At 35.1% G+C, this 26,194-nt stretch overlaps 1 protein-coding gene across 1 annotated transcript in view; it reads right to left on the bottom strand.

The window, feature by feature from the left end:
• Positions 1-26,194, bottom strand: part of MSH4 (mutS homolog 4) — a 68,356-nt gene that overhangs the window by 16,571 nt on the left and 25,591 nt on the right. Inside the window, exons 7-15 of the mRNA XM_024565345.3 lie at positions 24,218-24,390; positions 21,577-21,644; positions 14,011-14,085; positions 11,362-11,426; positions 10,111-10,280; positions 6,670-6,806; positions 5,292-5,395; positions 4,131-4,255; positions 2,315-2,515 (exon numbers count right to left, since the gene is read on the bottom strand). Of these exons, the coding sequence (XP_024421113.2) occupies positions 2,315-2,515; positions 4,131-4,255; positions 5,292-5,395; positions 6,670-6,806; positions 10,111-10,280; positions 11,362-11,426; positions 14,011-14,085; positions 21,577-21,644; positions 24,218-24,390 (1,118 nt within the window). The remainder of the gene's footprint in view (positions 1-2,314; positions 2,516-4,130; positions 4,256-5,291; positions 5,396-6,669; positions 6,807-10,110; positions 10,281-11,361; positions 11,427-14,010; positions 14,086-21,576; positions 21,645-24,217; positions 24,391-26,194) is intronic.

Below are 26,194 nucleotides of genomic sequence, written 5' to 3'. Positions count from 1 at the left end.
GTTTATATTTTCTCCCCTCTCTTACTTCTACCAAAAAGGCTCTCACCTTTTTTTTTAAGATTTTATTTATTTACTTTTAGAGAGAGGGGAAGAGTGGGAGAAAGAAAGGAAGAGAAACATCAGTATGTGAGAGATACTCGCACCCCCGCAACTGCGTACCTGGCCCGTAATCCAGGCATGTGACGTGCCCTGACTGGTAATCGAACCAGCAATGTTTTGGTTTGCAGGTCGGCACCCAATCCACTGAGCCACCCCAGCCAGAGCAAGACTCACAACTTTTTAAAATCTCAATTATTACAGAAGCTTCCTAGCTGGTATTTTGCATCTGGTCTGGTTCTAGTCTAACCATATATCAACCAGAGTGATCTATCTAAAAGTCAAATCCAATCATACCATTCTCTTGCCTAAATTTCAATAGCTCCCCACAGATTTCTGGATAAAGTTCAATCTCCTCGGTTAAGTTCCTAAGGCTCTTTGTGATCTGACTTCTGCCCATCTCTCCAGTTTTATATCCTGCCACTCCTCACAGCCACTTTCTGCTCTACAAAGCAAAGGAACTACAAAGCCTCTGGACTCCTTGCAGTTCCTTGGGGATACCATACTTTTTTTTTTTTGCTTCTACTCTTAAGAACATGTTCTTCTGCCTGAAAACTGTCCTTGTTCATATTCTTTCTATAAGTCCATACCACTTTATATACATTATCTCACATAATCTTTACTATTCTCACAAGAGGTAGTGTTACAATTTTCATTTACAGATGGAAATCTAAGGAGGTTAAATAATTTGCCTAAGATCACATAAGTAGTAACTTGACAAACTTAGTTCCAAAGCCTATGTACTAAATGTCCATGAATCACAGAATAATCTAGTCTGTTCTAATAATAGCCCTTCAAACACTTGAGAAAATTATTCTACTTCTCTTGTCACTAAATTATTCTGTGATGCATGGAAGATAAGAAGACTAATGAGTAGAAGTTATAGAAAGTCAAATTTCAATTCACTATAATGAATCCTCTATTATTTGGTGCTGTCTAACAGTTGCATGGCCTGTTTTTAAAGGACAGAGTTTTCCATAGCCAAACACAAATAGGATTATGTCACATATGAATATGTAGTTTTTAAAGATTTTATTTATTTGGTTTTAGACAGTAAGGAGGGGAGGGAGAAAAACATCAATGTATGGCCTCTCACGCACCCCCTACTGGGGACCTGGCCCACAACCCAGGCATGTCCCCTCACTGGGAATTGAACTGGCAATCCTTGAATATGTATCCTTAGAAGAAGAAAGAAGTTGGCTAAAATATCCTTTTAACTTCAATAAAACTATAAACTCAATAAAATATATACCATCCACTCTCATTCATCTCTGATTTTCTTTTTCAGCAGTAAGGGTAAATTTGCACGGTATCACCAGCATTCTGATTGCCGTATTTTCCTTACAATCATTGTATTGCAAGGAAATACAGTTGTTTCTCAATCATAGTGACTGAGAAACAACAGGGTTTCTCAATCACAACACTTGACTAACTTCTTGGGCTAGATAAATCTTTCTTGAGTTTGTGGAGTGGAGAGGGGTAGGGAAGCTGCCCTGTGCATCGTAGGATGTTTAGCAGCATCCCTGTACTCTACAGTCCCCTCAGTTATGACACCAAAGATGTCTCCAGATGCTGCCAGACAACAGGGGGGAGAAGGAGTCAAATCGCCCCTGGTTGAGAACCACAGCATTAAGACCAATCATCTCTGACTCTTTTCTCATGGAAACCCAGTTTTCAGAGATAAGAAGTTGCACCTGTATACCAAGAAATATGTGAGAATGTTGGGCCAGTGACAGCCATTTATATGCATATGTGTGTAGTATATCAATTTCCGTGGACAAGTTATTGGCACCTCTTAAATTAAATACGGGAAATATCTGACCAATGTTATAACTTTGGAAATATCTTATATGGGTTATTAAAGACAGCAACTTATTTATTTAATGCTTTCTCACAATGAAGTTTGCTTTTGATAATTATATCATTCTGTTTAGTAGTAATTGATACCATACTAATAATTATAGTAAGGAAATCTCTACTTATGTTTTATTTCACAAATTTTTTAGTACACTCCAATCCAAAATTGGATGGAGCTTAATAAATACTAAGTTCTAAAAGTTATGGCCTACATACTAAACACTACCACATATACTTTTAGGTAAGAAAATCTACTCCAAACTGTTTTTGGGTTAATTAAGTACCTGGATCTAAACCGTCAGGCAGAAAACACTTTAAATGGGAGGCAGAATTGGTAACTATAAAGCAAGCCACAACTTACCAATCTGGGCCATAATCTGACAAAGTGCTATCTGTTTTAAATATGTGGATTTCCCACTCATATTTGGTCCAGTTATGATCAAAAAATTACTTCCTTCTGTAATATAGGTATTGTTCGCAACAGGTTTTTCCACAGATATTCTTTCAAGAATGGGATGCCATCCCTGTTTGATTGCTAATGTATCAGTAAACTCTGGCCGAACTAAAGAAAAAAAAATAGAATGGTTTTGAAGGATTAGTATGTATTTATATTGAAAGATTTTGTGGTGTGTACATACACCTTAGTGATTTTACTAGGGTCAATTTTGAACAATATTAAGGTATTATTTTATCCCAAATAATATATAAATATATAAATCCCTCTAAATTATATCTGACACACTCTAAACATCATCACTTTTATTCACATCCAGGGAACTCTAGGATTTAGTTCCCTGCTGTCCTAGGCTCCAAAAAAGTTCATAACATTTTCAGATTTGTATAGATTAAAAATAATCAACTAGCCATTGATAACAGTATTAAAATAACAATAAATTACTGGCACTACAAAATTGCACATTACTTAATTCCTGCCTTAAGCATTCTTTCAAATCTGGCATACTTAGCTTTTCAAATGAGGTACAAATATAGAATAAAACCAAATATAAAAATAATTTTATGTCCAAACCCTTAGAGAAATTTTATCTAAATCAAAATCTCAGAGGCTGGAGAAATCATACACAAAAGCTATTGCTAGTTTATAGAAGCAAATAATGATCATGTCTCTATGGATAGTCTTTGAGATAAAGGGAGAAGGAAGAAGGTGAGAGGAATGTCAAATATCACATTCCTTGAAATGAAACCCATAGATAAACTTGAAAGTATACAGTATAAAAGTAAGTATGGTTAGAAAAAATATTTTTAATTATTCCGAATTACTTTAATACCAAAAATTCAATATTTATAGGTTTGGAGTTTCAAGATGATCCCTCTCAAATTAAAATGAAGCAACATCAAATATCTTAATAATCAAGAAAGCTACTATTAAGATTAGCTGATCCCTATTGTTAAGTCTTTGACCCAAAAAGAAATATAAAATATTAAACATTTTGGGCCTTTAAAATACCAATTGAAAAGTTAACATTTTCATTAAAAATATGAAAAAAGAATTTTATACGATATTTATTTGCCATTATAAAAATAAATTTACATAATATTTTGCAAATGTCACTGATGATTATAGGTAGAAATTTTAATGTTATTAAGTTCATAATTATTCAACCTTAATGATCACATACTAGTTCTTCAAATTTGTGTACTGGAGTCTGGTTGTTACTAATAAGTTGAATAAGAAATTCAAGGGGATAATTTGGACAATTACTTTTTTATATTCAAGGCCTGTACAAAATATGACATAACTCTTGACCCTGGGATGCTCACACCTGAGGAGCTGGTTTAGAAAATGCCCACTTTGGAGATTCACTTCTCTCATGTCTATTAGTATTAGTCACACTATTTCTGAGTCTTCAGATTGAAACTTTATAAATTTGGGTCACTGTTATTTTCACTAATGAGATAGCTCTGTAGTCTTTCTTATTTTGGGAACCTCTAAAATTTCTTGCAGTTTTTTCTTCTGATTTATAAATTTCTCAGTAAATAATTTTCTGACTTTTAAAATAAAATTTAAAGTTTCTCTATTTTGAGTGAGTCTAAGACCAGAGGCAAGAGACTATATTTCAGGTAAAAAATATAAAACATTCATAATTGTTATGTAAAATTGCTTGAATGGGATACAAATTTCAGTATGCAGCATAATTACTCCAAAGACATTAACTTACCGTAGTCAGAAAGAGTGCAGGCATGAGCAAATGACACCAGCATATCCAGCATTGACACAGTGTCCGACAGTTTGTACAAACAATGAATATAGTCATAAATCTCACTAAGCAGCTTGCACACGATCCTGAAAGGACATTTTTGGTAAGGTAAGTAATACTTTCTAAGACCAGTGTGCAATGTAATTGTAAAACAATATTAAATTTAATGCCTGAGGTAAAATACCATTCACATTTGAGTTATACACTACAGATATTCTATTGTTCTACTGTCTCATTTTAGACAGGAGGAAATTGAAGTTCATATTTGAGGTCACAGCTACTTAGTGGCAAAGAATTCTTCTGGTGTGTTAGCACCATGTTTTGTAATGACTGCTTTTAATTAAATCTTAATAAAATAAGCTTATTAATGAAAATATTTTTATATAAGTCCTTACTATACTTCGACAGATCCTATCTGCTAATAATTTTGTGATTTTACATGTTAAATTCACCACAACACCTATCATGTATTTTTCTTCACTCATATATTCTCTCTCTTTCTCTCACACATACACACACATACACCCTAAAAATATAATTCTTTAAGCTTCTATGTGGCAGAGTTATCACAATTGTCACATAAGTTTTTCCCTTACAAGGAAAAATACGTTCCCAAAATGTATTATGTCTTACAATCTCCATGGTCTATACCCTAAATTGTTTTGAAGGCCCAACATGTCTCTTTATCATCTCAGCACCAATTCTAAATGTCCTATTTATTATTTCTAGCAGTGTTGCTACTGTTTCATGAATGGCAAGAGACGGGCGGTACTGTGATGCTGCTGTGTAAGTAGTAAAGCATGAGAAGTGGAAGGGCTTACATACATAGAAAAAGACTGAGCTGAATGACACTCACAATAAGCCCATGCTGTACCAAGTTCTACATTGTGGTGGGAGTATCAGTAACAATGGGTTATTTGGCAATTAGATTTGCACTACTAAAGCTTCTGTGAGGCTCACTATTCCCAATCACAAAGAGAAAATTTTAACTTTGTCCAGGAATGTTCTTTCTTTGCTAACATTTATTCTGCAGTCAGACAAAATGTCAATTAATAAAATTTATCACAGTGCCTCAAATTAAACTAATTTAATTTAATATTCAAAAATCCCAAATGCTCTTACATGTAAGTCATGTGATAGATTTCTCTCAAAGACTCTTGGCATCTTTCATTCATTTTAATTAAATCTGCTGAAGTAAAGCTATAAGAATTTTTCACTTTAGAAATCTGTTCGGAAATTAAATAACAAAAATCAAGAGACATGTACACTCCTATGAAATAAAATATACAGATATTAAACAATAAAAATACAGGTATCCAGGTTAATCACTGTAATTTTTCAGATATAGGTTCACAGATCAAGTCCTAAGTGTTTGTGAATGAGAAAAACATCACATCTAAAGTTAAAGTAGAATTTTTTAACTTAGTCCATCAGGCATGACTATTTTTATAGGTCTTAAATTGATCACGTAGAATGTTAACAAGCTACATCTTATTACCAAGTAATATGCAGGATACATATAGTAGTCTTCACTCCATCTCTGACCCCTATTTCAGGCCTTGCCCCCTAACTAAACGTCACTCAATCTCCAACCCCATTACTAAGTCTCATCCCATCCCATTCCTCACTTCACCTATCCACATTACTTGGTAATACAGAATATTTTTAAAATCCCCAAATTTAAATGGTTTGTTATTATCAAAAGGGACTCCCTGGAAACAGAGAGAGCAAAGATAAGAGTGGGTTAGATTTTCCCAACCTGGTATATTATGGAGGAGTTAATATGTGTATATGAAAAAATATTTCCCTGGTCTAAAAGTTTGGCAATATTGGATAACAGTAAGTTAAGTAGATTTCTCTACTTCACGACTTTTAACCTTTAATATACAAATGTGCGTTGGAGAACTACCTAAAATGAGATAGTACAGTATTTTCCAAATTTCTTTGATCAAAAATAACTTTGGGGCTTTATTTTTTTTTCTTTTCCTTTCTTCCTTCTTTTCTTCCTCCCTCCCTCCCTCCCTCCCTTCTTTTTTTTTTACCCATACCAAACTTCCAGAGCTGTGGGAAGCACTGTTTGATATTCCTCTTGAAAGCAAACACACACAAAAAAACTTCTGCGCTGGCTGGTGTGGCTCAGTGGACTGAGTGCCAGCCTGTGAACCAAAAGGTCACCAGTTTGATTCCCAGTCAGGGCACATGCCTGGGTTGCAGGCCAGGTCCCCAGTTGGAGGCAGATGAGAGGCAACCACACATTGATGTTTCTCTTTCTCCCTCCCTTCCCCTCTCTCTAAAATAAATAAATAAAATCTTTTTTAAAAGAAAGCTTATAAATCACTCAGATTAGCATAGCTGTTAGGTAAGTAGGTAACAGAAGCAATACACATAACATTCAGAAATTTGGCACATAAAACTCAAAGAACGTCTAAAACTTCAAGTATGTAAATGTAATCCTATAAAATCAGGAACACTAATTTCCTAACCAAACTCTAAAGTATACCTTAATAAACTCTGAAGGAAGTTGATCGTTGGGTAAGGCTGTACAATCTATAGTCATCTGGATGAAAAATCCTCTAGTAGAGCTAAAACTTGTCCTTAAAGGAAGACTGTATTTTTCTGCAAGTTGTGATATCATTCCTAGTGACCAGAAAAAACAAAAACATAGACATTTTAATTAAAAAATTATTCTTTTTGTTTAAAAATGTCACATGCTTTTTGTCTTACTATTTTATACATAAATGATAATGTCTCGTTATACTTTTAAACTCTATAGATTTTTAATGTCTAAAATATCTGGTTAAGTATTCTTTTCAGAACAAAAATTACAGAGCAAAGGTAGTCATCTTGGTTGGTATTTTGAGAGTAAAAGGAATGGTAAAAATTAAAATTAAAAAATAAAACCAGGGCAAGATGGCAGCATAGATAAACATGGCTCACCTCCTCACACAACCACATCAAAATTACACTAAAATATAAAACACTCATCACTCAGAACCATCAGTAATGGGGCTGAATAGAAGTCTGGCAACTATGGAATTAGAAAAACCACATCCATCTAGACTGATAGGAGAGGTGGAGACATGGAATGGGCTGGTCCTGCATCCCTGTGTGGTGGATAAAAAATTGGGAGATATCTCGGGAACAAGGAGAACCAGCCTCAGTTCAGGTTCCCTACCCAGGGTTCCAGTGCGAGAAAGATAAGTCCCCATAACTACTGGCTGCAAAACCCAGTGGGGATTAAGTCAGTGGAAGAAACTTTTAGAGTTCCAAGCAGTTCTTCTTAAAGAACCTACACATGGACTTACTCAGACTCACTCCCTCAGAGCTCCAGCACCAGGGTAGGAGCTTCACAGGCACCAGGCACACAGGGAGGAGCTGAAGGGTCTGGCATCAGGGCAAGAGCTGGGGGACAGCTTTCTCCCAAACAGAAATGGGGGCAAAGGCCATTGTCCCTTTTTTGAACCCACCCCCACCAAAGAGCCACAGATACAGCAGGCAGGTGACATATCTGAGACTCCATCCACCTGGCTAACAATGTTGCCCCAGCCTGGAGATCCCCTGAGACTCCGTCCCACCCAACTTACAGGCCCACCCAAACTGTTAACTGCGAATTAACACGTCAAGTAAAATGCCAAAGGTTAAAGATAAAGAGAGAATCTTAAAAGCCCCAAGAGAAAAGCAGTTAGTTACCTACAGGGGAGTTCCCATAAGACTGTCAGCTGATTTCTCAAAAGAAACTTTGCAAACTAGAAGGAATTAGCAAGAAATATTCAAAGTCATGAAAAGCAAGGACCTACAGCCAAGATTGCTCTACCCAGCAGAGCTGTCATCTAGAATTGAAAGGCAGATAAAGAGCTTCCCAGACAAGAAAAAGCTAAAGGAGTTCATCATCACCAACCATTATTATATGAAATGTTAAAGAGACTTACTTAAGAAAAAGAAGATCAAAACTATGAACAATAAAATGGCAATAAATACATATCTATCAACAATTGAATCTAAAAAACAAACTAAGCATACAAACAACAGAGACAGAATCATGGATACAGAGAGCATTTTGATAGTTGCCAGATGGGAGGGGCATGTGGGAGAATGGGCAAAGAGGTGAGGGGATTAAGAAGTACAAATAGGTAGCTACAGAATAGCTGTGGGGATATGAAGTACAGTATAGGAAATGGAGTAGCCAAGGAACTTATATGCATGACCCATGGACATGAACAATGGTGAAGAAAGGATTACCTGAGGGACTAGGGAGTGCTGTGTGCAAGGGGGCAAAGGGGGAAAAATCAGGACAACTGTAATAGCATATCAATAAAATATAATTAAAAAATAAATAAAACCAAGACTACTGTCTTAGGAATATTAGTTTTTGACTTGTTATTCATTCTACCTTTTTGAAAAGAGAACACTTAAATTACTGCAATAATTAATTCACAATAAGAAATTCCCTCTACCAAACATATATTATAAAAGTATTCCAAAAATGAAATTGGTGATTCATTAAATAAAATTTAAAAAGTATCCAAATCTCCCTATCAACTTCATGCTCAGTACAGAGTTCTAAATTTATATTTTTAACATGATGACCATTAATGCTTTGAACATTACTTGAGAAAACTAGTATCTTTATTCCTAAAGCAGGTTCTCCAACAAGGTTCCTGCTTTTCTCAGTAGAACCACCACTCTCAGGAGACAGATCTCAATGAGCACTAGTGGCCACATTCCCCTTTGCCATGCCACATCTACTCAATAACTCTTATCAAACTCCTTCTTCAGTATTTGCCTTTTTCTCCTCTCATATGCATAGCTCTCACCCTAAATACTGTTCTAATCTGTAATAGATTAACATAGTTTCCCTGTCTCCACAGCTCCACTCAAATCCATTCAACACATCTTCTTGATCAACTTCACTCCACAGAGCAAAAACATCTGAGTTCTCTTCATTCCTCTGGGGAAAAATCCAAACTCCTAACCTTTAAAGACTAAATTCTGCTCTCCAGTATACATTTATGATCATATCCCTTACTACTTCTGAAGAGAATGCCCTGCTCAACCCTAACAAATTTCGTCACTATCCCGTGAGGTTTCCTGATACCTTTGTGCTTCAGTTTGTATACTGCTAGTGGGTAAAATTCCTTCTAGGCTATTCTATCTACTAAAAACAGTCCCATTCTCTATGCCTCCACACCCAGTCTCTCTGACCCTCTAACCTATTATTTTTCTTCATATTTTATATTCATGTGAAATTATAAGATATATGTAATTTATATATATCAATATTGACATATATAATTCCACACACACATGAGTATGTATATGTGTGTATTTTTTTTAACATCTGTCCCTCCTACTGCAACATAAACTTCATGAGGACAGAGGCTTTGTCTTGTTCCTATGTATTTCCAGCACCCAGAACAGTGTCTACATCTATTTACTAAGAGCTCAGTAAATACAGGAATGGGTAAAAGTAGGTTTACAGGTGTTTATTTGGAAAATAATACAATAATTAATGAGTAATATAAGAATAAACTCTGTGTTTCATATACTCACAGCTGTAAACTGAATTTTGCCCACCCCTTTATTTGTTAAATTACTGTACTAGTTCAAATGCCACTTCTAGACACAAACGACCTCTCTCCCTCCACTGAAACCCTTTAGTACTAATAGCTTGCATTTTTTATGTAGTGTCTACACAATGTTGTATGAAGGTACCACTTATTTAACTTTGGAGAAAAAAAATAGACATATTACAACACTTTGAAATCTTTATTTTTTAAAAAAATGTTCCATAAGTGACAATATGTGTTAACCATACCTATTTTGATAACAAAAAAATAACTTAAATATATGCATGGCAGGTTATCATCAGCAAAAAAGCATAAGGTCTAAAAAGCCTGTCATTTATAAAAACAAAAAATATATGCTCAAGTAATTAAATTACCTGCTATGTCATCTACAATCTCTGTATATGTTCTTCTAGCTATGTCAAGAAACTCATTTATGTTAGACCTCACTGCATAGCACTTCTGCGTCCTCATGTTCAGGCATCCTTTCATGTATCTTGCATCATCATTAATTACTGTTTTAATCTTTTCAAGTATGATTCCAAACCTAAAAAAGAACATTATAGGTAATAAGTCAAAAAGTTATAATTTGAGTCATAGTTAATGATAGCAAATAACATTTTCTTAAATCACTGTTTTAAATTATGTTGAAAATAAACAATTAAGCAATATATAAATTTAAACTTATCTAAGTTAGAACTGTGACTATGTCAATTTGAAACTACTTCGTTGGTCAGGACTAGACTCCTAAAACAACATAAGGCCACCAAGAACAATTCTACACTGCTAATAAAGAGGGCTCCCAAACTATACGTACTGACTGTGCCCATGAATATAAAATATACCCCTGAACAACTGTTATAAAACTTCTGGCTTCATGCTCATTGACTCAATAAACATTTACTTATATCATGTATTAATTTCTATGTTAGATGCAAAGATTCAAAGAAGAATTAACATATGGTCCTCTCAATCAATTGGGGTAAGGGAGACTAAATATATATTATGAGACAGTATAAAAGTGATTAAGTTCAATAATCATGCAAACCAGAAGTTTGGTAACACCTGTTTCCCTAACCTTTTGTTTTATTCTGTTCTGTATTTTATTTGCAATTAATTCAGTTTTATTACAAACCTCCATTTGTAGCCTTACAGAAGATCTGAAGCTTAAATCAATACAATAACAGTTCTTAAGGAGCACAAGTCTTTTTGGCTAAGAACCAAGTTCCTAGTACTAAAAACATTAAAATTAAATTATATTTAGATCTTATTCAGTATTCATATCTACTAGTTTCTGGTTATATTAGGCCCTTCATGACTTAAAGAGAAAAATATATTTTTATATTTGTTAGTGTTTCCATAGAGAATAGCTAACAAAAGATATTAAAATTGTGTATGATTTCAATTTTTAATGCTAGTCTAACACAAATACTCAGTGTGCTGTTACCCTGCTTATTGGTATTTATAAGACAAAAAGTATAGTTGGAATTTTGATGACTAGTTTAAAGAGTCTATTAACCACAGCTGAAGTAATTGTTCTATGGAATATAATTAGAGTCCTTAAAATCAGTTACAATCAGGGAGAAAAGGAGAATCTGATATTTCATTAACAGTTGAGTGATGAAGACCTCTTATCTTCCAAGGATCCATAGTAAGCTCTTAATAAAGGCATGTTACAGTTCTTCAGAGCAATCTATTGAAGAATAAAATAAAGGATAATAAATGATGACATTACTCATACATAGCATTTTACATTTGTTTAATACTTTACAGCTTACCAAGTGCATTCTTCATCTTCTCGTTTATACTCATAAAATATATTTTAGGTATATAAGTGAGGACAGATAGTATCTTTTTTGTTTTCCATATAAAGAGCACAGGGCTAATAAGTGGCCTCCAGTTTTCTTGCCTCCCAACTAATTGTTAACATCTAACTGCTTATTAGAGGGGTAGGTACAATACTTAAAGAGCTGTCATTGTCCATTGGGAGTCCTGTACATATAATTCCAAAATTTTTATTAAATTTACATTAAACTAAAAAAGTGCTCTCTCCCTTTGCATATGATAAAAGAAGGTATTTTATTTTGCTTAACAGAAACTGTAAGTAGTCATTACTTGAATAAATAGAGAAGAGAAGGAGAAAACATATTTAAACTGATAGTTTGTTATCAGGCAATGGGAATATGTTTTGCTTATGAATAAAAAATAATGTTTACACAGTGATAAAACTAAAAAATTCATAAAAGCATAAAGAAAAACATTTAAATCACTTATAATTCTAATACCCTTCCAAAGATGGTCTAAATATTATTGTATATTTCCTGTCACTTCTTTAAATCAAAAAGTTACAACATTGCAAGCTCCTTTTCTCCCTCACTTAATACTATATCATATACATTAAAAACTTTCTATAGCAAAAATTTTAAATAATTCTTATTATTTATTCCACCCTGTGGGAAGCACAGTCTCTTCCCCTACTTACTGGAGTACTATGCTACTTATATTCTAATATACATAATGCTGCAATGACCATCACTGGGCATAAATCTTGGTCAACATTTCTTAAGAGTCCTTTCAGATGTATTTCTAGAAGTAGTATTACAGGATCAAAGACATTTATTTTAGTCCTGGCTGGTGTGGCTCAGTGGATTGAGCACCGGCCTGCAAACAGGAAGGTCACCAGTTTGATTCTCCATCAGGGCACATGCTCGAGTTGCAGGCCAGGTCCCCAGTTGGGGGTGTGCAAGAGGTAGCTGACTCGATATTTCTCTTCCTTTCTCCCTCCCTCCCCCTCTCTCTAAAAATAAATAAAATCTCTAAGAAGTGGAACAAAATATTAAATTTAAAAAAGACATCTGTTTTGAAACTTTCCTGTAAAGTACATACAATTATATTCCTACCAGCTAGGTAATTAATTGCCTGTCTCACTGTTCCCTCAGCAATAAGTTGCATCCATTAAGAAAGAAAATCATCTTTGCTTCTTTGAAAGATAAAAATTTTGGTTTTAATTTTTATTTCTTTGAATAATAGTGAGATTAAGCATTTTTGGTACTATTTATTAACCACTTTGATTCCTGTTTAGGGGTCATTTTCCATATTTCCACTGTCATTCTAGTATTTTCATTAAAAATTACACAAGTATTATGATGACAGAAATTAGTATTTTGTTTCTCATTTGCTATGAACTTTTCTTATAATAAATTTCTTTGGCTTTTACTTTGTCTTTGAAATTTCAAAATTTGAAATTTGTTTCAGCAAATCTGTCAATTGAAGGGGAAGATTTATTACTATACCTCTTTCATTCTAAGAAAGATGACAATACTTTTGAAATCTTTTGCCAAACTGCTTTCATTACATATATTTATCAAAATGAACTCTGTAAAACTTTTCCACATTTTTCATTATTTTTCTTTTACAGAAGTAGTTCTTTTTGTCACTTGTATTTTACAAATGTTTTGCATAAGACAGAATTTAAAAATTGATTGATGAGAAAATTGCCATTTTAGACCATCAGAATAACAATTACTTCAGGTAAGAGTTACAGTAAATATTAAAATCAATGAGTGAAAAGTTGATGAGAAACAGGATATTTAAAGTTTCAAAGTATCTCTCCAATGATTACTTAACTTTAAAGAGAAGAAATTGATCAAAGTTAATATTGCCAAGCATAGGGATATTACATCACAAGAAAGATACATTTTTATAGAGCATTACCACCAAATATAAGCTGAATTTAATCAGGAAGAGCAATCATTCAAATTGAAGAATATCCTAAAAAACAACTGACCCTTACTCTTCAAAATGTCAATATCCTAAGAGACAAAGAAATGCTGAGAAACTTTTCAATTTGAAGGAGTATTAAAAATATGACATTAAATACAGTGCATGATTCTGGACTAGACCCTGTAGCAGGAAACAAAATACATAAAGAACATTTTAGGACAACTTCAATATGGGCTATCCATTACAGAACAGTAGTGTATTAATGCTGCATTTCCTGAATCGTATAATCATGTGTTTATGTAAGACAACATCTTTGTTCTTAAGAGAATATACACTTTAGTATTTGGGTACTACAACCTATTCTCAAATAGTTCAGTAAGAATAATAATAGTAAGGATAATAATATGCATGTGTGTTTTGAATGTAAAGAGAGAGAATATGAGAATTAATTATACTATTCTTGCAACTTTCTCTAGGTTTGAAATTTTTTCAAAACAAAAATTTTTAAATGCTGATGCCTAGGCATGCTTTGTACAATACACACATAAAATTACCTTTAAAGGATCCACAAGCTCCAAGGTATGTTTTAGGTATATTAAATTTGTTATCTTTGATTCAGCTACATTAACCTATTAACATAAAAATCCAAATATGGACACTGTAAGTATTTAATACAAAAATGGGGTTTCCTCTAAAATATTCTATGCTTATCATATTTCATACGTTTGTATACATCAACCTAGCCAGCATGACTGCCAGACCAAACACTGTTCAGAAATTACCAATCCATCATAATGAGACTAGTGGACTAGTTTCCTGAAAGTCTGACAATGAAGAGTTCAACTCAATGTATCCAATTTTCATGTCTATTCAAGCACTTTGGTTTCACCCTATTAACCCATGGTAGTGACAGGAGGTACATTTCAATTCTGAGCAGCACTGAGAGACTAGGATTGATTGAAAAAAGCACAAAGAGTATTTGTGGAGCCATGATCTGAAAAACTGAATCCAAATATTCCAGATTACAGAACAATACAAATTTCCCTTATTGGTTCCTGTTTGTTCAAGTAAAACAATTTTCATAAGTCCAGGCATCCAGATTAAATATAGTTTTTCAAAATAAAGCAACACCAGCATTCTAAATTTTGTAAAGTTTTTTACAAATTAAATTGTAGTACTATCTCTAACACGGACCAGTGGTACTAAAACTGGGGAAATGAAGATGTTCTTGCAGATGGAATAATTTACTAACACTGACAAGAACTTTTAGGATATTACTATTAGGATATAATAGTAATTGATACAGAACTGTTTCTTTTTCTAACCTCTGACCTTTATCTCCATATCATACACAGTACCTGACCTGTTCTGTGACCATATGGGTCAATTTAGAAGAAATATCAAAGAGGAGGTTTTTCGCCCTAAAACAAGTTATCTCATGCTCTCTTATAATGGATCTCTGAAACTAAATGGAAGCTTAAAAATAAATAAAATTCACCAAATAGGAGACAATTATCATCACTATTACCAAAGGAGGACATCTTCCAAAATAGCCAAGATACTCTTGTACAAGAATAAGATGAAAGAACTAAATCTAACAAATATCAATTTATAACAAAGTTAAAGTAACTAAGAAACTGTGGGATGGACACAAGGCCAGACAGAAACCGAAGAAACAAAAGGAGAGTCTGGAATTAGACCCCATAATGTGAGTGCTTGGTTTATGACAAATGTTGACTAGAACGGTATGGGAAAGGACAGTTTTTCCATAAATGGTGCCAATACAATTATGCATTCATATGAGAAAAATAAAATGTAGTTCCTTCCTCATGCCACATCCAAAAATCAATTCCAGGCAGATTGTAAATCTAAATATAAAAATTAAAGCAATAAAATATTTGGAATATAACAAAAATATCTTCATTATCTAGGGTATTCTAATTTGTTTTTATAAATTTCATAATTAATTATTTGGCATCCATTAATCACAGGGCCAAACTAATGGCTAAAGTTGTTCACATATTCCCCATAATACGGCTTTTATGGGTACATAAAAATCTTACTATAAGCTGTCCCACCACAAACTCCCACATTTGTGTTTTGCTTTCAACCCAACAGGGGATATTTCTACTTAACAACCTCCCATAATACTTCTGCAATGTTTTACCCTCACTCCTTTTGACTTCTGACCAACCCGGTACTTTCCCAGGTGACCCTGAGAGGCATGCTTCCTCTTCTCAGGAATAGAAGGAATAAAAATCTTCTTTTAAAGGCACTAGCCTTACTCAGTCATCTCCACAAGTTAAAATCCCATAGGTGCAATCAAGACATTAGGGTAAAGACTTCTTAAGCAGCATACGACAAACACTAACTACAAAGAAAAAAAACATAAACTAGACTACATTTAAACTAAGAACTTCTTTTCATCAAAAGATACCATGACCCAGGACCAGTTCCAAAAGCCAACTTTGAGAAACTAGAATTTGAGGGCAAGTAATTTATTTCAAAAGTAAGTTCAGTAGGCAGAGGCAAGGGAGTGCAGAAGTAAGAAGGGAAGAGAAGGGCAGCAAAACGGATGCATTGATGATGCTGTTACTACTGCATGGTACCATGGTTCAATCCTGCTAGAGACCTATCAGAGATGGTGTAAGGTAAGCTTCAGAGGTTATCTCTATAGGTAAGAAAAATGGATCTTTATTCATCTAGTCCTGTTCAGTATTAGTTATGACCTATTGCCAGAGCAACCACGCTGATCTCTCCTGTGGCTAGAGCAAGTCCTCAGGCAGTGAGTTGCAGCTCGTGCAGCAGAAGCCCTCCTTGTACAAAGAGAATGCCAAGGGGACACAGGTAGTACACCAACAGCATCCACACCATAATGTTAAGTGGAAAAAGCAAACTAAAAAGTAAGAAAAGATATTTGAAACACAGAACCAATAAAGGGCTCATATCTAAAATATAAAAAGAAGCTCTACAGATCAACAACCCAAGAGAAAAACGGGCAAGAGACTTGAACAAGACTTTCACAAAAAGTATTCAAATGGTCTATATACATCTGAAAGTGTGTTCATCTTCATTAATAGGAAAGTGCAAATTAAAACCACAATAAAATACCATTATTTACCAACCACTATGGCTAAAATTTTAAAACTGACAATATCAGGTTTTGGGAAAGAACAATGAGAATTCTCATACACTGCTGATGAGACCATAAATTGTGCAATGATTGTGAAAAACATTTTGGCAAGCATTTTGTCATTATCTCCTGAAGTTGAAGACATATTCCATGACCCCGAAATTCCATTCCTAAGTATGAATCTAGTAAAAATGTGCACACAATTGTATTAAGAAAGAGGTACAAAATAGTTTACCAGCATTATTTCCAATTGCCAAAAACTGTCAACAACTCAAAAAGTCAAACACCAGTGAAAGGAGTAATGGCAAATTCATACAGTGAAATATTGTACAGCAATGGGAATGAGCTACAGCTACATGCAACCACATGATTAAATGCCATAAACATAATATTGACTGTAAGAATCCAGATATAAAAAATAAAAATTGAATGGTTACATGCAAAGATTTAAAAACAGGCAAAATTAAATTATAAAGAAAAACAAGAGAGTGATTACTAAAACTTGGGGGATTTTTTGGAGAGAGGGAGAGAATAATGATGGGAAGGACCAGAAGGGGGGATTTTTGAAGTAATGGTAATATCTATTTCTTTACCTAGGTAGTCACTACATGGATGTTCACTTTGTAAGAAATCAATGAGCACTGCATTGTTCTCTGCAGTTTTCTATGTGCACCTTTCTCATTACTTGTTAGAGGTCTAAAAACGGTAATACACGTAAAGAAAGGTAGGAAGAAAACAAGGAAGAGGTACTAAGGCAAAAGAAAACAAGGAAAAGGTACTTAGGCAAATGGAGAAAACAGTTCAAGGAAAAGATTGTGTTCTTCGAATTTTGCTGATAGGTCAAGTATGATCAGCACTTCTATTAACTATTCGCTTTAGCAATGTGGAGATCAGCAGTGGCCTTCAAAAGAGCTTCTTTAGTAGAATAGTGATGGTGAAAACCAGATTATGATGGATTCAGGAGAGAAAAAGGAAAATAATTAGAGGTATAAATTACAGGTAACTCTTTCAAGGAATTTTTTTGTAAAGAGAAAGATAAATAGGGAAGAAGTAGAAGGGGAAGTAAAATAAGGGAATTTTTTTTATTTTAATGAATGATAACAACATGTTTGTATGCTGATGGAAAAAACACGTAGAAGGGGGAAATTGACACAAGCAACGCAGGAGATATTCTGAAGTACTGTTCCCTGCAAAGGTAAAGTCGTGGAATCAAAGACACAAGGAAAAGTGTTGGCTTTAGCTAGGAGGATGGACAGGCAGTTTATCCACATTAATGAGAGAAGATACATGCTGGTAAGTGTAGATAAATGCAGTCACAGGAGCTTGTAGAAGTTCTCTTCTGATTTCTTCACTTTCTCGGTGAAGAAGGAAGCAAGGTCATCATCAGCTTAGAATGGGGTGGGGGAAGGAACTGGTATTAAGGTAAAATAACACCAATTCCTATAACATACACCCCCAATCTCAAAGACTTAATATAACAATATCTTATCTTTTGTTCATACAAATTTCAATGTGGTTCTAATGTATGTGGGAGGGCAATGTTCCATACTGCCATTTAAAGACCCAGGATCCTTCTGTCTTGTGGCTTCACTACCCCTCTGCTGGATTCTCTACATCTATTTAGAAGAGGCCGAAAGAATGAATACTCTATGGGTAAGATATAAGCTGGCATTTATCACTTCTACTCACATTCCAGTAGACAAAACTCAGTTACCTCTTCCGGAAGGGAGTCTGAGAAACACAGTCTAGCTGTGCACCCAAAAGGTAGAGAAAAGGGATTTTGCCATCACTGCCAGAGAGGTGCTGAGGTCTGAAGAAGAAAGAAGATGGATTGAAATAGTTTCTCAAAGCATAAGAAGAAGCAAATGAACAAGGAAAATATAGAATGACTGCTGGGCAACCTTAAGGGACCTCTGACTACATGAGTCAAAACCGGTGACTTTTCGGAAGAGTGAACTGAATGGCAACAAGGAGCAAGGAGGACACACAGTCTAACACAGGAGGAGCCATGTGAAGAGGACGAGCACCGCTTCGAGGTCTGCGAAACAGCAGTCACAACAGAAGACACAGGTTTCCGTTTGAGGAAGAAGGTGAGGAACGAAGGAGACTTGCCCACAACTGACCTTGAGTGCCAGAGAGAAACATGACAGGGTGTCATAAAATGGATAAAGCAAAAATAAAGACAGGAAAGCTGATGTACAGAGACAGATGGGAAGTAGAGTCCAAAATGAGGAATAATTTAGGAGTACTAGGCTTCTTGTGGTGATTTACATGAACAGGAATAAGGTCAAGAAGAGATTATTCCTGATGGTTCAAAACCAAATACATTTATTTGTAAAGATATATGTACTTTTATGTTCATGACAGTATTATTCACGGTGGCCAAGCCCTGGAAACAACCAAAGTGTCCTCTGATAGATAACTGGATAAAGAAGATACGGTGATACAATGGAACACTACTCAACCATAAGAAAGATGAAATACTGCCACAACATGGGTAGATCTTGAGAACCTCCGGCTACATGAGAAAAGATGGAAAAACCCAAGAACCATGTGATACAAAACTGAAAGCAACAAATGAACAAGCAAAACAAATATTCAAAAACTCACAGACACAAACAACATTATGGTGTTTAACAGAGGGAATGGTGGGCTAGGGATTGGTAAAAGGTAAAGGGGGTCAAATATGTGGTGAGGGAAGAAGATTAGACTTTGGGTGGTGAACATAGATGATATATCATAGAACTGTACACTTGAAATCTATGTGGTATTATTAACCAGTGTCACCCCAATAAATTTAATTTTAAAAACGGAAGAAAAGCAAGCACTGGCTCATAGAAACATTGTTCACACAACCAATAAGTAAAGGTTGGCGGGAGGAAGGTCTTGACAGAAGCAGGAAAACTTCCGAGGCTTCAACTGACTCTTACTGATAGAAATACAGAGTTTTGTAAAGCAGTGGTCTTACTCTGAGGACACATGGACAATCACTTGACCTCTATCCTTTAGAGCATGTACAGAACTGGTTCTCAACTGGGGGAAATTTTCCCTGTTGAGACATTTGGCAATGCCCAAAGACATTTGGTTGTTAAAATTAGGGGGATGCTAGTGGCATCCAGTGGGTAGAACCCAAGGATGTTGCTAAAAATCCAACAATGCACAGGACAACAAGATTTATCCAGCCCAAAATGTCAATACTGCCGAGGTTGAGAAGTCCTGCTGTAGAAAAGTTGTCTTACTACATGCATACAGGCACTCTCTTAACCTCTTGTATCACCGGTGATTTCCTGTTTTTTTCTTTTTTGTCTCCCTCTCTAGACTTTCCCTGCCTTGTCAGCCTGAAGAAGCTGCTCTAACCTTAGCTCCACAGAACTAAAAGTTGCCAACACCACATACGTGGGGAGGCAAACCCTTCCCTCATCAAGTACTCCAGATGTGTTTCCAGCTTGGCGGACACTTGTAACTGCAGCTTTGAGACCCTAAGCAGAGGACCAACCTAAGACGTGCATAGGCTCCTGACCTACAGAAACTATAAGATAGCAAATATGGGTAGCTGAGGCTGCTATGGTTGTGGTAATTTGTTACACAGCCATAAAAAGCTAATACAGAGTGTCTTTGCAGTTTGCTTCTTCAAAGCCAGCAAGAGAGATTCTCTCCAGGAAGAATTAGGAGACAATTCTCTGCTGGCCTCTACATCTCTGCCTACCTTGTAAGCAGAGGCATTGACTGACGGCCTTTGTTCTTCACAATCTGTTCAAGGATGTTTGTATAGTGAACAGGCTTGAAAGATACAGAACAAAGGGCAAGTTTGCTTATAGTCTTCGAAGATTAAAATGGTGTCATCCTCGTAACAGCAGGCAAGTATGCTTGTTTCCCATTAGAAAAGATTCAGGTTCCCTAAGTTCAGCAGTTCTCTCTTGCAACATACTGTACATAGGAAATAAAACTTGGGGAACCAGTACAAAAAAATCCTGATACTCTGGCTACTACTACTGCTCTGAGTACTCAAGTCCTTTCTCTCTGACCCAGGAGTCTCATATCTTCTGTCAGCATCCATGAAACTCTGTCAGGCTAACTTGTTAGTTTGCAAGTAGGGTAGAATATCAGATCACTTATAGTTCTTGATAATACTATACTGTAACTGCTTTTTTTTTTTTTAACCTAAATCTCACACTAGATCATAAATTCCTTTGGCTTAGGGACTTACTTCTTATAGTATCCCTAGCACTTACATACTTGGTAAAATAAAATAACTTGTTGAATGAATGAAAAAAAGAACCATGTACTATTACAAATATTCTGTACGGCAGTCTGAAATCAATTGAGAAAAATTAAACCTTATTCAAATGAAGCAAAGAACTTGGGTAAAACTTGAAAAAATGTTTAATATTGACATTTTCAAATATTTCAGAAAAATCAATGTTTATAATGAGAAACACAAACTTTCTTAATACAATACATTAAATATATAGTCATAAATATTGCATAGAAAGAAAAGACATTTGAGCTATTTCCAATAAGAAATTTTAAGCACTATTCTCAGTAAATATTTATGACCAGAAAACTGCATTTTCTAAAATCAATATTCTTGAAGGAAAATATAACAACTCATTTAGGCAAGCAATTCCATACTGAAGATATTCAGAGAATATTTAGTTTATTCAAAAGTTGTTGATTTTAAAAGGCATAACAAATCTAGATATTAATAATGAAGTGCTTTTCCAAAACATCTTGATATTTTCTGTTACATTACATTAAGACAAGTTATATCGTGCCTCGGTCAGGTAGCTCAGTTGGTTAAAGCCAAGGTTGTAGGTTTAATCCCCGGTCAGAGTACATATAAGCAATCAGTGAATGCAAAAATAAGTGGAACAACAAATCAATGTTTCTTTCTCCTTCTCTCTCTCTCTCTAAAATCAATTTTTTAAAAAGACAAATTATATTACAATGTATAAAAATATACCACAAAATGTACATATAAACATACCGTGTCTTGCTTTGGAATTTGGACTAAAACAGAAAGAAGCTGCTCTGTATCAAGAAATCTTGATATAACTGAAACAAACAAAAAATATGAGCATTTAAATTTTGTTACTGGTTAAAATATACACTGTGTAAAATATCCTGAAATAATAAAATAGAACAGTTCTACCTGCAATATTGTTTTAATTGTCTTTATCTATCTGACAAGTGCCAGGAATAAAGCAATAAACCCTAATGGTCATTTATTAAGCTTGATTACTTACACCCTGCCTTCCAAATTTGACACTGCTGAGCACCCCGTTCTTGAAACACTACATCTCTGATTTTTTGATGTTGCTTACCATAATTTTCTTCCCACCTTTTTAATCTCTAATTTTTCTTCCTGACACATAAAAAGATTAGTTTAAAAGCATAAACCACTGACCATGTAACCTTCCAGAAGTTACCTAACTTCTCATTTTTAAATGTGGATAATGACATCTACCTGCTATGGCTGCTGTGAGGATTAAGACAAATTGTGTAAAGTACCCCACACATACCAGAGCTCAAAACTGTTATTTTATTCTTCTCAACTCATTTTCCAGCTTAAAATATTCTATAAAAGTAAATGTATAGAAAATTATAGTCTATCCCTTTTAAATATCCCCAAATCATTTTTTTTTCTTAGACATTTAACATACAGGTCTTTTAAGAGTGCATTTCTTCATACTTAAAATATAGTAAACTTAATGACTCATGGTTATTTTCATTATTATAATGTGTAACCTCAAAAGATTTTGTGTAGACTTGACACTTTACAAAGTGGTTCCAACCCGTTATCCTTTAAAAAAAAAAATTTTGTCACTTGCTTTCTTTCAACTGCCAAGTCTTTTGATAATTTTCAGTTTGCCTGCTTCTAGCACTGTGTCCTTTTCTAATTTGTGATTCAACAGTAAATCATATTTATACTTTTTTAGAGTAAATAGGCTCAGTATATACTACTTTTATATTTTTCAATATGATATAATGCTATTATGACATTTTACATGTGATTCCACTAGATTCTTAAAGCTCTCACTTAGACTGGCCTTTCTTTTTTTCAGTCTCTTTCTTCTTCCTTTTCCCAAACCTATCATAACAACCAAAACAATTTTTTCTAAAATAAGGATTTGATCATACTACTCTCTCAGTTTAGAACTGTCAGCTCCCTAAGTTTGGCATGATAGGATTCAAATTTCTTAGTATTATATAAAGGCTCTTGATAAGCTAACCCCAGTTCTCATTTCTTACCATTCCCCAAGGCTTTAAGTCATAAATAATTACTGGCCATATCTTAAACTTAAAAACAGCAAGCTTTTTTAATGTAAGTAAAACTGTAGAAGCTTATGTTGACTCTACCTTCCCCAACTGCCCAGAAAAACAAGTGTAATCTAGAAAGTAATGACTATTCAAGATCACCAGATCTTTATCCCTGTTACCACATCTAAAAAATATTTTTGTTATCCCTATGTGTATCAGCATGCTTTACACAGGCATGTTCCCTTTGTCTTGAAAGTCACTTCTAGGATTCTTCTTTTGTCAAAGTCCTGCTCATTTCCTTAAGATAGAGCTGTGAATCCCACTGGATTCTATCTTTATCCCTCCTTCTGTGTTCCCATAAAATACTCAATTATTACTGCATTTACCGCATTGCATCATATAGCAGAGTTCTGTTTGCCTAACATGAATGCAAGATCTTTGAGGACAGAAACTTATAGATTAATCTTCCTTATCTTTTTATGCCTAACATGTATAAAATGCCTATAGTAAAGTAGGTACTGGGCTTTTTAATGAGGTTTAGACTCTCACATTTTAATAAACTATAAAAATTAATCTCCCATCCTGCTGTATATTTGTGTTCCCCTACTTTTTACATGCTATGATGAATTATAAACTGTCAAGACAGAAAAACCTATAGAGCTTGACTAATATTACATGATTAAATGACTTAACATTCCTAGCACTTAATGTATTATTATACAGAATGCCAGGTGTAGGTAAGCCTATAATGAGATGTTGCTGTGACCAGGAAAAGATTACCAGTTAAAAACGGTTTCCTTGTACCTTTCCCAAAGTTTCACTGAATACACTGGGATATATTTGAAAAGTAAATATACTTAGCAACATTGAAAATGCAGTCACAGTCAATGTACTGCCAGAATTTTGAAGGAACTATTTAAAATGTATTGGGAATTGAACTGAGGAAAAACTGTTCAGGCTGTAAACGCTTCCCAGTACACCAGGAGGGGTGGTTGGGGAATGGGTGTATGGAAGACAGCCCAAACTCCTAGAAACCAGGAACTGGGTTTGGAACAATGCATATAACTTGCCCTTCCACCTGTAGGTTTAAGAACATTGCACTGCTATGCCAATGAACAAATAGCCAGGTGCCAAGGGCAATTCTCTTACCTAATGTTATAGGTTGAACTGCATCCCCCAATAAGATATTTTGAAGTCCTAAATCCCAGTACCTGTGAATGTGACCTTATTTGGAAATTGGATCTTTGCAGATGTAATCAAATTAAGATGAAGTCATTAGGGTGGGCCTTAATTTGACTGGTGTTCTTACAAGAAAATGTGTATTTTCTAATAATTTGTATTTTAAAAATCAGAGAATATTCATTTACCTGACTGAAGTCCAAAAAAGAGTTCCTCATCTTGAAGTAGTTCTTGAACACAATCTAATCTCATGTTAATGGTTTCAATATCAACTAGAGGTTCTAATATATTAGAACGAAGTCTTCTACCCCCTCCAGGAGTCTTAGTGTAATTCAGAACACCAAAGAGAGTGTGATTATTCCTTTGAAAACACAAGTTTGAAAATTTTCATTAGGTATACAACGGTAAAATTCAAGAAAATTGCAATTTATCTTTGTAATTAAATAATTCTATAATCTACAGTAGTGATTCTCAAACTTTAACAGGCATACAAATCACATGCATATTCTGATTCAGTAGGTCTGGGATGAGGCTTGAGAATCTACATTTTAAATAAGCTCCCTAATATGTTGTAAGTCCATGAACCATACTTTGATTAACAAGGATCAACAGTATCTTCTTACACTTAACATGTTTTTCCATGGACACGGACAACAGTATGGTGATTGCAGGGTGGGGGGAAGGGGTGTGGGTGGAGGTAGAAGATGGCATGGGGGGATAAATGGTAATGGAAAAAAATTTAAAATTTAAAATTTAAAATTTAAAAAATTTAAAAATTAAAAACAATTTTTTCAATATTCAGACTAACATAAAATGTTCTAACCCATGGCACCCATTGGTGACAGCATGATATCAATAATAATTTATATAATAAAAATATAGTTTTTCCTGTGATGAAAAGCAAATAATAATAATAATTAATCTTTAAGGGGGAAAGAACTTTCACACTGATTAAGTGAGTATTTAATATAATCACTTGGTTCTAATTTAAGAAGCTAGAGAATTACAAATGAAAGAAAAAAATCTCAATTACAGAAACTGCTTTAAAAAAAAAAAAGAACAGGCTTCTGGACAAGATAGTGGTGTAGGTAGATGCGGTCCTTGCAGCTTCCCACACCCACGTCAAAATTATGACTGAATTACATAACCACCATCATTTAGAATTGCCTGAAATATAGCTGAACAAAAGTCCTTACAACTAAGGATATAAAGAAAAAAAGCTACATTAAGACTAGTAGGAGGGGCAGAGATGAGAAATGCTTGTGGTGGATAAAAATCACGAGGGCTATCTTGCTGAGATGTGAGGATTCCCAGCCCCACACCTGGTCCCCCAGCCCAAGGTTCAAGTGCCAAGAAAAGTCCCCAAAACTTCTGGCTGTAAAATCCAGTAGGAATTGTGGCTGAGTGAGACAAAGGACCACTAAAGACCCAGGGGCTCCTTTTAAAGGCCTCATCCCCAACCACCCTGCAGAAATTTACTAGGATTCACTCCTGAGCTCCAGCACTGGGGAAGCAGCTCTAAAGGCACCAGGGACATACAGGAAGGAACTCAATCATAGGGCATCAGGCCAATAGCAAGAGGGGCAGCTTTCTCCCAGACTGAAGTGCTGGCAGAGGTCATTTTCCTTTTCTGAGACCCCACCCCACCCTACAGAGCCTGCAGGTGGACACCAAATATGAGTCTCTATCAACTTGGCTCGCAATGTTCAGCCCACCTGGTGATTTCCTAAGATCCTGCCCCACCTAACATGGGGGACCAATCAAGCTGTTTCCAGTGGCTTTACTATGCAAATGGCTTGTCTTGACTCATGTTCAGACTTTTCTAAAATCTTTCAAACAAGCAGCATCTGCCTCACTATGCCCTGTACCTCTCATTAAGTGGCCCCAGACCCAGCACTAGCAGCAGCCAGCCTTGGTTCACAGCTTGGCCTCTCCTGGGCACCTCCAAGTCTAGCACAAGTAGCAGCCATCTGCAGATTGCTTTGTAACTCATGCCAGAAGGTCCTTGGCAGAACACAGGAGGCAGGTGACCTTGGCCTGCACCTCCTGGGAGGCCCAAGAGCCAGTGCACTCAGTGGACAGCTTCAGACCACATCGTTGTATGTATACATTGCAATGATTTGCTATATGTATGCACTGTTAAAGGATTCCTTCCATCAAGTTAA

Source organism: Desmodus rotundus, chromosome 3 (genome assembly GCF_022682495.2).
Source record: "Desmodus rotundus isolate HL8 chromosome 3, HLdesRot8A.1, whole genome shotgun sequence".
Classification (NCBI taxonomy): domain Eukaryota; kingdom Metazoa; phylum Chordata; class Mammalia; order Chiroptera; family Phyllostomidae; genus Desmodus; species Desmodus rotundus.
Note: the sequence above shows the minus strand (reverse complement) of the source record. Positions and strands in the feature narration are given on the sequence as shown.